The 14,008-nt window shown below is 42.2% G+C and overlaps 1 protein-coding gene and 1 long non-coding RNA gene across 3 annotated transcripts; one reads left to right on the forward strand and one right to left on the reverse strand.

The window, feature by feature from the left end:
• LOC137469101 (high affinity choline transporter 1-like) lies at positions 1-8,510 on the forward strand. The gene is made up of 8 exons (XM_068181498.1): positions 1-1,111; positions 2,108-2,221; positions 3,811-3,966; positions 4,424-4,572; positions 5,076-5,219; positions 6,199-6,352; positions 7,197-7,414; positions 7,846-8,510. Exons 1-8 carry the CDS (start codon positions 934-936, stop codon positions 8,365-8,367), a joined length of 1,635 nt encoding a protein of 544 aa, XP_068037599.1. The 5' UTR covers positions 1-933; the 3' UTR covers positions 8,368-8,510.
• Positions 6,121-10,855, reverse strand: LOC137469102 (uncharacterized). Of its 2 annotated transcripts, none has more exons than XR_010996342.1 (3): positions 10,120-10,855; positions 8,190-8,346; positions 6,121-7,402 (listed from the first exon to the last, which is right to left on the reverse strand). It is a non-coding gene; the product is annotated as an uncharacterized lncRNA (long non-coding RNA). The 2 variants fall into 2 exon arrangements; XR_010996341.1 differs by lacking the exon at positions 10,120-10,855 and adding an exon at positions 9,610-9,941.
• Between the last annotated feature and the right edge of the window lie 3,153 nt (positions 10,856-14,008).

Raw genomic sequence — 14,008 nt, forward strand, 5'->3', positions numbered from 1 at the left:
TTTCACCATGGAAATGACCTACCTCCTCCAGGGGTGAACAAAAGTATCCAGGAAAGCCATATATGTACCCTAAAACAGGCAGATTTTACATAGAAATGGTTATAAAGAGCCATAAATGGAGAGATGGTAAAGATTGACAGAGATAAAAAGATAAAAAGATATCGGTGTGGCAACTCTACAATAGATGTACAATAAATGTAAGCAACTTAATTCCATATGCATATATGAGGTTTTTCTCCGGAATGATTTCTGTTTACAGAGAGGTTCACAAAGTTTAAAAGTCTGGATTATTCCTATAGTTTCATTGAAGAGTCCAACACCACCTCGCTCTGTTACCACTTTCCAATGATTGCTTTGAGTATCAAAATGTATCTCCTTTCACTGGTCAATAGTAAATCTTTTTTTACTGTTCCCTAGGTTTATTTTGATCATTGCTGAGAGTTTAGTCTAGTCAGCTTTAAACAGACAAATTCTTAGCCCTATCTTCTGCTTTAGCCTTGTGCCTAGAACCCAGAGAAATATGGATTATCTTCATCCCATTTCATATCAGACAAAATATAACATCTCCCCTACTTTAAGCCAATCTGGTAATATCCCTCACATCAGTGTTCCATTAAGCATATCAACACTAATTCCTATGCTCTTAATCTTTGCTCCTCACAAAAATAAGATTGGATATCTACTGGAGAAGGGGGAAGGCTGCAGAATTGCCAGTGTTTTTCCAAAGACTGAGACTCTGCATCTGGTTCTCCAGACTTTTGGGTTTATCGCTCTTTTCATACTGCTTCTTTTGCTGCAAAGTCCAGCAAACATTCAGCAGTTTCTTTACAAGGCACCACTATTTCCACTGATTTTTTCTGATTGTGTACTCAATCAAAGAACATTATCATCGTGCCATTATTCCTCTTTATAACCTATATTAAGCAACAGAAAATGGCTCTAAATATACCAGGCTTAGTATCTCTGAGTGTATTTCTTACATTAACTTTAGCTACTGGAATTTGGGCTTCTTGGAAAAGCAGAAAGGATCAGCAGAACAGGAACCCAACAGAGATGGCCATGGTTGGAGGCAGGAATATACATGTTTTCATTGGATTGTTTACTGCAACAGGTAAGCTTTCTTAAAAGACTTTAAAAATTCTTCTTAAAACACATGTATTGCATAGATCTGAGTGATTTTTCTTTCAAAGGAAGTGAACTCCTTTAATGTCAGGGTAGATTTTTGCCTAAGTGTGACTTTAAAGGGGTATGGTTTCATGAATCATTTTGGGATGGATTCTTACAAACCTCTTCACACTGAGCAGAACCTAATGTTTATGTATATTCTCTTAAATTAAAGAGATTCATTTAAGAGTTGAGTTAAGAGTTTAATTTAGAGTGACAAAAGAATACAACACTTTTCATTAAGGAGGACTGTGGTCTTAATCGTGAAACAGTTTCTGTTATCCAACATAACAGACGAATTTTACTCACAGAAAACTCCAGTTCTGTGTGAAATAAATTGTCAGTCATGGTGAGCACTGGTCTCTCTCTTAAAGAGAAAGTTTCCCTCAACTTCCCTTTTCTCTCCTTGCTGCCTAGCATAACCTGAAATTTGCTTCCCTGACCTGTTTTTTGTAAAGGCATCCCCCAGTGGCTTTTGCATGGCTGAGATACTTAAATAATTGTTGTAGGTTTGTTATCTGATTGCATTGCCTGTTTGCATTTGTTTTCCTTAATGTCAATTTTCTTAGACCCTGTAAGTAATGCTCTTGAAGGAGGGTAATTCTACAAAGCCAATTCCGTTTCCTCTAGCAAAAGTCTTCCTCTGAGAAAAAAATGTAATTAAAATTTACTATCTTCAAATTGCCTCTGTATATTTAAACATTGAGCTTTTCCATGCGCACACAAATATTCATTCTTGAAGCTGGAAAATTATTTAGAGTGAGATTATAATACAATTACCTATAGTCAGCACATTTCTGTATGGCAGAAAACTTTGCAAAGAAAATAGAGGTGTGATAAAATATTTGTAGAAGAAAAATGTTTACAAGTTCTCAGAGTGTTCTGCAGGGCTAGCTGAGACTATGTCTCTCAATTCTGACCTTTTCATCTTCTATGATTACAGCCACCTGGGTTGGAGGAGCATATATCAACAGCACCGCTGAAATCGTCTATCTGCCTTCAAAAGGATTACTGTGGGTCCAGGCACCTGTGGGATTTGCTTTGTCCCTTGTTATTGGTAAATAATTCATATTATTAGGGCACCCAAGCTTTAAAAATATATCATAGGAGTATATTAAGATATGTAACAGAATATAGGGTACATTTTAAATGTGATTTTGTTTTTTCAGTTTCCCATATATCGAGAATAAGCATTTATAATGCTGTCCTCTCAACTGAAACAAGTTAGGGTAGCTTGGACCTAGTGTAGAGTTTTGCCTGCTTGTAGTAATTTATGGGACAAAAATCTTATCTGAGGATTTAGAAGAATGTGTCTATTGCTTTTTTGTGCATATTGCTTTTTTCACATGGTCTCTAATTCACAGACTATTGAGAGTATTGGTATCTATTTTTTTCCTTGGAATTTCTGAGTGATGAAATAATAGTATCTTGATTTTTCCACTAAAATGCATTCTTCTGAGTAGTCTCATCTCAGGAATGTGTCATGCATCCAGCTTATGCTTCTTTCTAGCTGATCTTTTTTTTTTTTTTTTTTTTTTAACTAAGCTAAGTGTGTAGTGTTCTACACCTGAGTTGCCATTTCTAACTCTGAGAATTACTGGACTCATGCTGAGGTTCAGCTCCCTTGCCAAGACCAAAGTTGCTTTCAGGCCACATTGTGTTATACTATAACTCTCCTAGGGACATAGGATGATGAAAGCAAGGAGACCTGTGCAGACCTTACACAGGAATTTCTAAAATAACCATAACCTTTATTCTCAAGTCAAAGAAAAGAGTCCAACTGACGTGAATATGAATCAAGCTTGGAAATATATTGCAAAGACTGCTTATGTGAGTAATTCCTACTAATGAAACTGAGGAGTGCAGGTCTGATCCTGCAATCTTTGCTCAGGTCAGTAGTGCCCAGACAAGCAGTCCTGCTGGCTTCAGGGTTAGACACAATATGTATTCTTTGGTTTTAATGAGATGGCTGCACATCTGAGGTCCAGTATTTAGATGAAGGTGGGTGCGACTCCACTCAATGTGCAGATTAAAACAATATAGTTCTGGGAAGAGACAATGAAGCCACCAAAATGAAAAATGTAATCAGAAAAGGACCATATATCAACAGGTTGCATCACATGACCAAGGACAAAACTTTGCCTCCTTTTTAGCTAAATATGAGTCTTCAATGACTCGCTCTGTCTACTGACATCTTCCATTGGATGTTTTTCAGGAAACTTTATGTCTCAGATTGGTAGGTCTTTGAAGATGCAGAGGAGATTATATATGGGTATCCTCTGAGCTAAATTCCTGTTACAGTCACACAGGTATTTTGTGCCATTTGGACTGCCACAGGGCACCCCACTCCCTGGCCTCCAGTAGCCACTCCAGAAAGATCTAGATGTGCCAAAAGTGGATGGTCATAGATATAAGCTTTAAGCCAATATCCTTTATAAGATGAGAACTCTCAAATGGATGGAACCCTACATTTAGCAAGTGAATTTAAACCCTGGTGTCTGGTTGGCTGCATCATTCTCTAGGGTCCATTATGTACGAATTTACTACGTGGGTCTGATACACATATACCATTATTGCTCTTACCTCTTTTTTTCCTGGAATATAAAACATGCAAAATTCTACCAAAATGTCATTTCTTTCTGATAGGTGGTTTCTTCTTTGTAAATCCAATGAGATCAAAGAATTATGTGACCGTGATGGACCCCCTTCAAGAAATTTATGGGAACGTGATGGGAACCTTACTCTTCATTCCACCACTGCTAGGAGAGGTGTTCTGGTTTGCAGCTATCCTGGCATCCCTGGGTAAATACTTGCTTTCCTGTTATATTTGTTAAAAGTCACATGGACTGACAGAGTGTAGTACACCTTTGGGAATTGTGGAAAGCTGTGCTTCATGTCTCCTTTTGTGAGAGGAACATGCATTTCTCATTTCTAGAAAATATGTTTTCAGGCTTAAAACAAATAGTGCTATATATTCATTATATTATAATAGAGAACTCTTCCAATGTGAGTTTGTACCTTCCTCTTGCCTGTAGGAGAGCAGGTGTAAAAAGGCAATGGCCCTGCAGCAAGGTGAAGCAGTAAGAGCAGGAAGGAATCGTGGGCTCTCTCAAGTTCCCATGGTGCACACTTTCTGTAGACTGCATTTTTCATACAGTATGTTGTACTGGCAGCAGGGGAATAACATATCCTCATTTATCCTGTATTCTGCACATATGAAATCTGTCTTAAAATACTTGACTGCTGTCCTTGTCTGCAGGAGCAACAATGAGGGTCATCTTGGATATTGGAGGCTCTTTGGCTATCACCATCTCGGCCTGTACTGTCATACTTTACACTCTGCTGGGAGGCCTCTACTCTGTTGCCTACACCGATGTCATCCAGATGGTTTTCATTACCCTCAGCCTGGCAAGTCCTATGCATTTCTTTGGTAGTTTTCTAACTAAAGGGAAAAGTCCTGCTCTTCTTTTCAGCATGTCTCAGATGAAAAATAACTACCTTGACCTGCTGTTCCCCTTTAGGAAAACATGTTTCCTGAAAAATATTGCAGTCTTTGTAAGTCTTTGTACGTTATGCATTTCAGACAGTGTTCACACAAGCCACTGGCCTTGCTGGGTGAACACAAAAAGGTCTGCACAAAAGTGAAGTTTGCAGAACCTGTCTAGAACCATTTTGAATTGAGAGAGATCTGTCTACAGAAAGTACCAATTAACCTGAAATACAGACTAATGTTCTTGATGATGCCATGAACCAGAAACACATAGATTTAGAGGAAGGAAGAGGGAGAAAGAAAGACTCTTAAGTCTAGGCTTAATCTTATGTAACTCAACATTCTACATCTACCTTAAGTATCTGTTCTCCAAGAACAAGGGCACTGGGAAAATGTTTAACAACTTCCATTTCTATCCTAGTGGATCTGTATCCCCTTTGCCCTGGTGAATTCTGCGACGGAAAGTATTTATTACACTGCAACCCATCAATCTTACCAAGACCCTTGGATTGGGAATATAGAGAAACAGTATCTTGGAAGGTGGCTGGATGACTTCTTCTACTTGGTACGGAGTATTTATTGGACAAGTGGTTGGGAGGAGGAATTGTGTGGGGATTTTCTGTCTGGAAAGCTTGTGAGTTCTACCAGCCAGGAGCCATTGCATGGCCAGTTGATACAGGCTGGAGGTGTAAAACTATCTCTAAGCACCCCCTGAAGCAACCTAAATGGACTGGGGAGACTCAGGGCTCAGCTGTGGGATGAAAAGAAGCACTAGGGACACTCCATCCTTTACCCACATGGAGGAACACACCTCTTGAGTATGACCATCCAGGCAGCCAGTTCCTCTCCTGGCACCTAAATGAGTAATTTCCTACCTTTTGAGACACTGGTCTTGCAGCCTCAATAGTGTGCTTTTAACATAAATATGTAAAATTCCCTCTATTTGAAAAAAAAAAAAAAATAAAATAACATGACTGCAGGTCATCAGCAAGCGCAGTGAGATTGGCTCCACTGCACAACACAACTTTTGAGTTACCAGTATAGCCAAGACTCCAGAAGGTTGTTCTGCTCTTACTGAACTGATAGTAGGGACATAATAGAAGTTTGTTTGGTGAGGACAGAATCTTCAGATTTTATCTGATTAATTTTCTGTACTAAGAAAGTGAAAATTATGGTTTTATTTTTCATTTTAGAATCTGAATAGCTAAGTTCGTGTATATTTATTTTCAAAATCTGCATTCCTGAAAAACTTCCCTTTCACTTCCTCTGTGCCTGATTCACAATTTCAAACAACCATTTTTCAGCTTTCTCCATCTGCCAAACCATTAACCTGTTTTCATTAAAATTTCACATCCAATGTGAAATGGATGAAAACGCAGGAAACTGGGAATTCTCAACTATCAGAAATATTATCCTCAAGAATTGGAGCTGGGCAACATTTATGCACTTGAAATGAGAATTTGATTATTTGAAATTAGAATTTATTATGGATGACACCCTACAGCAGCCTGGTGGGTACCACTGGTAACCGATGAATGTTTCAGGTGCTTGGGAGCATCCCGTGGCAGACTTACTTCCAAAGGGTGCTCTCTGCTGCCTCGACAGGACAGGCAAGGCTCATCTCCTGCCTCTCAGGACTCGGGTGCTTTGCAATGGCCATCCCCTCGGTGCTCATTGGGGCAGTTGCAGCATCAACAGGTAAATTGAATTGTTTTCTCTGAGTAATCAATGTGGTTTGGGCAAAGGTGATTAAAACGGGATCCAATGAAGTCCTGATAGAGACTTCAAATTACCCCATCCCATGGTCCTTGACACCAAGATAGGTAATGCGTCCAGAAAAAGTGAAGCCCTCTGAGCTACATTGCACAACTACTTACAGACATTTAAACAGCCCCAAGACCTGTTTAAAGCTATTTCCTTATAAAAAAATAACTTTTCCCAGACTTTGTGTTGAGGAAAGATGAAGGCAGACTCTCTAAAACCTTGTATAATCCTATTTTAGAAGCAATTTTATGCTTCCTTATGTTCATGCCTTAGACATGTAAGACACAACAATATTACTACAGATTGTTAATAAGGTTCTTGCTTGAAGGAATCAAGAAGCTCCGTCCTGTAAACTCGCAGTCTCCATGCACGGAGTCAGTCCTGTGTTGGCTGTGAGCAAGGGTAAAAGGGCAGCCAGATCACTGAACATTTAAGCAAATCAGCTGAAGTCATGACTTCATCCAGTTCCCTTCTCCTCATAAGCAGTGTCTAGAGGCTGACCTTCAATTAAACCAATTCTGTAATCACATAAATCACACACCTATTTCTATAGATGCTGCTGAGGAAAAGGGAAATTTTTGATCTTGTGGGAGCTGCAGCATGCTAAGGGGAATCACTAAAGTTCACAAAAGAATCAAAAAAAATCAATCTACGTCCTAAAATACTGAGTGGATCTCAGTTCTTAGTCCTTCTGTGGCCCCTGTGAAAAGGCAATTTCAAAGCCAGCAGAAATGTTCACGAAGGATTGGTTGTGACATTCCCTTGTTTTGTTTTAAAGACTGGAATCAGACAAGCTACGGTCTTCCAAGTCCATTCGAGAGAGGGGAGTCACCAATGATCCTACCACTCGTTTTACAACATCTCTGCCCAGCATATATCTCCATTACTGGTTTGGGAGCCATCGCTGCTGCTGCAATGTCTTCTGCAGATTCAGCTCTTCTCTCCACTGGCTCCATGTTCGCTCACAATATCTACAGGAAAATCCTGAGGAAAAAGGTACGTGGTTGCAGCATTCAGTAGTTTCGGTGTCATTAAAGACAGTCTTGTTTCAAGGTTATTTCTAAATCAGTTTGTGACTGGAGGTCTCTGTCCTTCAGCTGCTGAACTGGTTTCTGGAGATAGAGCTCCAGACATAAGCCAGGGGTGTTCATATCCTTGGTAGGGGTACCAATACCCATACCGGTGACCTTTGCTCATTCTAACAAGACTAGTATAAAATTTGGACTAAGGTATTAATGGAAACAGCATAAAACCATGACCCTTAAAATCAGAGGGCCCCTCCAGGGTTACCTGCCCTGCCTGGCTGCTAGTGGCAAGTGGTGCCTGAAAGCATCAAGGGCCTGGGGAGAACCAGCCCAGGCCAGAGCAGTGCTGGCCATCCCTCCAGAAAACACAGTGTCTCTAATGCTGCAATCTCTGCTTTACAGGCTTCAGAGACAGAGGTGCTGTGGGCCATGAGGACCTCCATGTTAGTGTTTGGGGCCGGGGCTGCTGTTCTGGCTTTTTATTCCAGCTCTGTCTACAACCTCTGGTTCCTCAGTGGGGAGCTGGTGTACGCCATCCTCTTCCCCCAACTCTGCTGTGCCCTTTTTGCACCCAGCACGAACACCTACGGATCAGCTGCTGGCTTCTTGGTTGGGCTCCTGTTGAGGCTACTGGCAGGGGAGCCTGCCCTGAGCATCCCCCCTGTCATCCGCTACCCAGCCTGCTCCCTGGTGAATGGGACTTACAGCCAGCTCTTCCCCTTTAAAACCTTCACTGTGCTTCTTACCTTGGGCACAATCCTTGCTGTTTCACACCTGGCCAAGGCTTTGTTTCAGAACAACCTCCTCCCTCGAAGCTGGGATGTTTGCAATATCACAGAGGGAACAGCCATCCTTATCCCCTTGCAGCAGGTGGAGAAACAGGAGCATTTTCCAACCACTGCACTAGAAGAGAACCATGATTAAATGTGGGGTTTCATTTGAAAAGCCACAGTGTGTTCAGCAGTTAGAGCATGGCACAGACAGCATCGCTCTTTGCTTTCTCCACTAACGATTTATTTAAATTCCTCACAAAGAAATAAAGAGGCATTCTGTTCATCCAAGGAGAATATGTGAGTTTGAAGTCAGCAGTGATTAAAGTCACATGGTGATGGAGTACAATCTTGTGGTGGTGACCAGGTGACACCTTGGGCCCCAGCAGTGGTTGCTTTCAGGTTCCCCTGTTATTTCACCTGAAAGCAAAGCTATAATCCTACTCCAACACTTAGGGTGTTCCCAAGTCACCTACTTTTCTGACCACAAGGAAGACAAATTAATGTCTGATAGACTGGGTATTCCTGATTAAAAAAAAAAGGTGAGCAGACCTGTTTCCATTACATAGCAAGGAGTTTAGCATAATCATCCCTGGGGAGCGCATCCAACCCCTAAAACACAAATTACTGAAAGCAGTGCAACTGCCACAGCAGTGCAGCAGTAATATCAGTTCCGCACCATTCCTTGTATGCTTTACAAAGCTTTCCTTCATGCTGCAAAAGTTTTTGCATGTCTCTCCCCACTGCAGTATCTGTCAGTGGATCCCTCAGCCTGGGAATGTGTGAGACATCCCCTCTATAAAACCTGGTAGGGCAGTAACAGGTAAGCAAGGTAAAGCAACAGTCCTTAACTATTCACTAAGAAAGATTTACATAGCCACTATATAAAAGAAAAAAAAAAACAAACAAAAAACAGATAGGAAAATAGAGGTGCCAGACAGACTATTGGAATTTTGTCTAAAACCTGTTAAATCACTTATGTCAAGGTTTTACCCTAGCTCAGTGACAGGATGGCGTGTGACATACACAAACTGGTGTGTGAGAAGTCAGAGGACTGTGATAACAGAAACGTGCTGGAAACTGATCCTAAACTTTCCTGCAGGGACATAAAATCCTAAAATGCTGAAGGCAAGATCCCAAACGATTCAAGCCACAGATAAGTACAGAAAAGCCCCCAGTACCTTGTTTGCATAAATTCTTAATGGCTTAGAAGACAAGAAACCCAGATAAATAGTGAGTTTGGACTCTAGCCTGAAGTCTGATGGACTGAGAACACATCCCAGTGAGACGGATCATTGGGATGTGAGCTGAATTAAAGATTCAGGAGAATTCCATAGTAATGGCTCACAGATGGCTGTCATTTTATACTTCCCTCAGCAGCTGTGCAGCATCTTACCAGGGTCAGTTGCAATCCAGTCACAAGAGCCAGCAGGAACCACAATCACAGTACCTTTCCAAAGTGGTTGTGGGAGCTGCTGTGAGTGGAAACACCTGGCATTACTGAAAGGAAGATATTTACTGGCATAACCAAAATATCCTGCAGCAGAGTAACCCTCAAAGCCAAGTGAGCTGCTGAGGTGAAAACAAGGTGCTGCTCTGTGATTTACTTCCAGCATGTGCATGTACAAGGTGAGAAGCTCCACTGATGCCACTGTGCATTACTGCAGCAAGCTCAGCAAGAAGCCACAAGACTCTGAATTGTACTAAGGCAACTGCCTTGGCTTGGGAGGAAGACTGCCAGCCCTGCACTCTAAATATGGCTTTGATATTCTGCTCCCTGTGGGAGATCATTCATCTCTTTTAAAATATCCATCCTCAGCAAGGTGGAGATTCTGCTCCTCATCAGAAAAATATCACATAACCTTATGTTTTGTGCTAGTGTTAGTGAACACCTGGGCACACTAACCTTCCAATGCACAGCTGTCCTGTTGATATACTTTGTTAAACCAAGGCCAGAAATTCTCTCCTGTGTCTCTAGAGACTGCCATGAAATATTAATTATAACCTGTTTAGAAAAGGGGGAAAAAAAAAGGTTTAAAATTCAAAATCTTTGCCATTGACTGTGGCCCTAGGCTGTCACCCACAGGAGTCTTTCACACAGCAGTGATTTGAGTGGGAGTGTGTGATGTTGTGCTTACCAAAGCTATCATTACCCCAGCACAAGGAGAACAGGGCTCTCGTTAAAGCACAGTTGCTGGATGCTGATTCAAACATACTCCCCTGAGAGATTTAGGGGTGACCTAATCTGGGGACCTGTCCATCCCCCTTTGTGGGGCAGATCAAAGCTGACATGCTGCATTTGAATCAGGGCACAGACCTGATGCACAACCCAGACAGGAGTGAAACCCCAATGTCTTCGTGCCAAGATATCCTCTTTCATTTTAAAAATACTGCCCCTTGTCCTGTCACTATCTGTTTATACAAAAAGTCCCCTTCCCTCCTTTTTATAAGCCCCCTGAAGATATTTGAAGGCTGCAATGAGGACTCCATGAAGCTTTCTCTTCTGCAGGCTGAGCAACCCCTAATCTCTCAGACTGTCTCCATAGGAGAGGTGCTCCTTCCCTCTGATCATCTTTGTGGCTTCCTCTGGACCCAGTCAGCATATCTTTCCTGTGCTGGGACCCTGGAGATGGATGCAGCACTGCAGGTAGGGTCTCACCAGAGCAGAGCAGAGGGGCAGAATGCACTCCTTCGCCTTGCAGGCCACCTTGCTTTTGATGCAGCCCATGATCCATTCCACACAGCAGCTCTGACAGGCAAATGCCTACATCTGGAGATACCTCTCCACTGCTGTGCTCAACTTCCCCTGCTTTTACCCTGCAGAGACCCAAAGTTTGACATTGAAGCCTTTTTGTGCTAACAGGTTTGGCATGGCAGGCAATAGATCCACAGCTTCCTGAGAGAACAGTGAAGGACACTGCTGAAGAGTGCCATCACCACCACCATGTTACCACCCAGTGTCACCACAGAAACTCACAGAGACTTCAAACATGAGAGTCTTTGCTGTCAGGGGTATCTGGCATACTCAGCCATACTTGGCCCTTGCAAAGCTTCCCTAAATTTCATACCACTAAATAGCGCTCTGCTTTGTGTGAAGAGAGGAAAATGGCAAAAACACAATTACTGTAACTCTCGTGAATGCTTACCATTTTCATCCTTATATGACTCTCTCCTCCGAACACCCCCCAGCAAGCTTAAAAAGAAAACATTCATCAAAGCTGGACAAAGTTTTGGAAGCAATTAGTTGCAAGTAAAATAAATACAAAAGTACTTCTGTCCTATACTTAATGCCCAAATGCCTAGTTGTTCCAGTCCAGCAGACTCAAGGTCCTTGAGGTGTTACCAGCATGGGGGATAATGACCCAACTCCTGTGAAGCCACTCTGTTCATGGGATACAGCCTCCAGTTCATATTCCTTTATTTTTCTTCCAGTTTACCTCTCCACATGTGGATTTACCTCCCCACATGTGGATTTACCTCCCTTGACCCGTAGAAGTGTCCATGACAGTGACTCTATGCAGTTCCAGTTTTGATTAACTTTTCTCAGCCTAGACAGCTGCTACATAAAGCAGCAAACACTGGCATCCAGCAGTACTCTATTGTTGCCTGGGCTGGCAGGATCCACTGATACCCTGAGGCTTCCATTGTCTTGCCTTTCTTTGACATTTTTACAGTTCATCTTCAGAGCATCTGAGATGGTATCAGACTGAAATTTGATTAAGAAAGAAGAACCATATAAAATCAATGTCATGTGCATTAGGTAGATTAACAACTGTCAGGTTTGAAATGCAGTTACTAGTAGGAAATTACCATCCAGTATCAGAACGTCTAGTGAGGGTGATTCTTGGCATCTGCCATGGAACTGCACTTACCAGTGACTGGGTGGGCAATGAGGAGCAGTCCACATTGTGTGCTCAGCTGGTCAAACGAGCTGCAGGTCAGTGTGGGCTCACAGACAATCTAATGCAGGTGTCTATAGACAGATCAAGTGTATCACAGCCTAAAACCAACTGTTGGCTGTGTTGTCCTCAAAGAAAGATCTGAGTGATGCTATGCACTGCAATGTTAAGATTTAGGTGAGATCAGTCTTACCCAGAGCATGCTCCTGCTACTTTGTCTCTTTTTTTTTTTTTCTTCACAGGCAGGGTTTATGACAACATCCAGTGTCTGGAAGTTAAAACTAGACAAATTAAGATTAAAATGAAGCTCAGCATTTTAAATGTAAAGTCCATTCAGTAGAGCAAGTTGGCAAGGGCTGAGGTGGATTTGCCATCACTGAAAAGGCTACAGTGAAAGTGGAAGCTTTTCTCAGTTATCCCTCTGTTTTAAAAGGAATCCATTCAGTGTAGCCCTAGGGTATCTGATGTCCATGTCCAGCCCACAGTTCAGACTGACAAATCCCAGTAACATTGTTTGTTCCTTACTTCTCCCAGCCCTGCTGGAGATGAGCAATCAGGTACCACTGAGGTAACCACTGCCACTTCTATCTTAATGCTGACATTGCTCAGAGCCCTGCTTGCCACCCTTGAACTCCAACAATAAGAAGTCAAGAATACAGTGTGATTTGGATTTCTATATCTAAACTGGGTCCTCCATCAGCAGACTCTCTGTATCGTGGACCCCAAGGGGTCTGTTCAAAGATGAGGGAAGAAAGAATCCTTCTCTCGGTGACAGTGCTGCATGACTCCTCCAGCAGCCACCTACCCTTCCTGCACAGAAAAATCAAGTTTCCATCTCTACTGTGTTGGGAGCAGTTCCTAAGTCCTCCACACACATAGGCTGAGGTGGGGCATAAGGCTAAGGCTACAAGTGGTGTTGTGACGTCCCTGTGTGGTGCTCCAGGGGGAAACCACCCACTGTGCCTGAGTTACCCACACTTGTTTCCACGGGAGACACCATAATTACACCACCATTGCTCAATCACAGTCATTATCTGAAAGACCACATACCTGACACGCTTGAGCAGCTGTTATGCAAGGCCAGACCAGCTCGATTCAATTTACTTCAATGCTTGGTATTCCCAGCTGCCTTGCAGGTGCTGTGTCCAGGCACTGGAACCAGCACGAGATAAGGAGGTTGCCTGCAGCAAGGATCATCAAGTCTGGCTCTCTAGAGAGACGATATGGCAGCCCCTGCTCGGTGCTTCAGCAAGCCCATAGTAAGCCTAATCAGTGGTACAAAAAAGAGTTCTGGTCTTGGCAGCTCAGACACCATGAGGACACAGCTGTGTTGACAGGGCAGGTCAAAGTAAATACTTTGCACCAAATTTAGGCCAAATGAATTGGAGAGCTGTTTAGGTGATCCACATAAAAAGTGCGGTTAAGACAGAAGTGTGAGTATTTAAACAATCCATTTCAACTAGACTAACTTAATAATGCTTAATTATTGCTTTTTGTAATTATTACTCATGTTTAATTTTGCTTGTCGCCCAACCTGTACATATCAGATTAAGATATAATGTACATATCCTGCACCCTAGGACAGTGATCAAATCAGAGATGAGACACAGGCTTGAGCACCTGGAGCATCCCAAGATTTGAGATGAAAAAAGCTTTGTGCTATTATGGTAATGGGCAGCAATGCAGACAAAAAAAGGGAAAAAAAGAGGGGGAAAAAGGGAAGACAGAAGAGACCCTTTTGCACTTGTTCCATCCCTTTTTGAGACTGTTTTCATTCTGCACACAGTGGATAGACGTGCCATTCACTTTGCTGAATTCTGCAATTGAAAATATTTATATTTCTAATGAGAAACAGTGAAAATACCATGGGTCTGCAAAGTTGAACTAGAAACTTGG

The sequence above is a fragment of the Anomalospiza imberbis genome, chromosome 2, assembly GCF_031753505.1.
Source record: "Anomalospiza imberbis isolate Cuckoo-Finch-1a 21T00152 chromosome 2, ASM3175350v1, whole genome shotgun sequence".
Taxonomy (NCBI): domain Eukaryota; kingdom Metazoa; phylum Chordata; class Aves; order Passeriformes; family Viduidae; genus Anomalospiza; species Anomalospiza imberbis.

Coding starts and splice junctions, on each gene's coding strand:
- LOC137469101 (XM_068181498.1), top strand. CDS start 934: ATGGCTCTAAATATACCAGGCTTAGTATCTCTGAGTGTATTTCTTACA. Junction 3,967..4,423: donor AGCTATCCTGGCATCCCTGG/GTAAATACTTGC, acceptor CCTTGTCTGCAG/GAGCAACAATGAGGGTCATC. Junction 5,220..6,198: donor TGGATGACTTCTTCTACTTG/GTACGGAGTATT, acceptor TGAATGTTTCAG/GTGCTTGGGAGCATCCCGTG.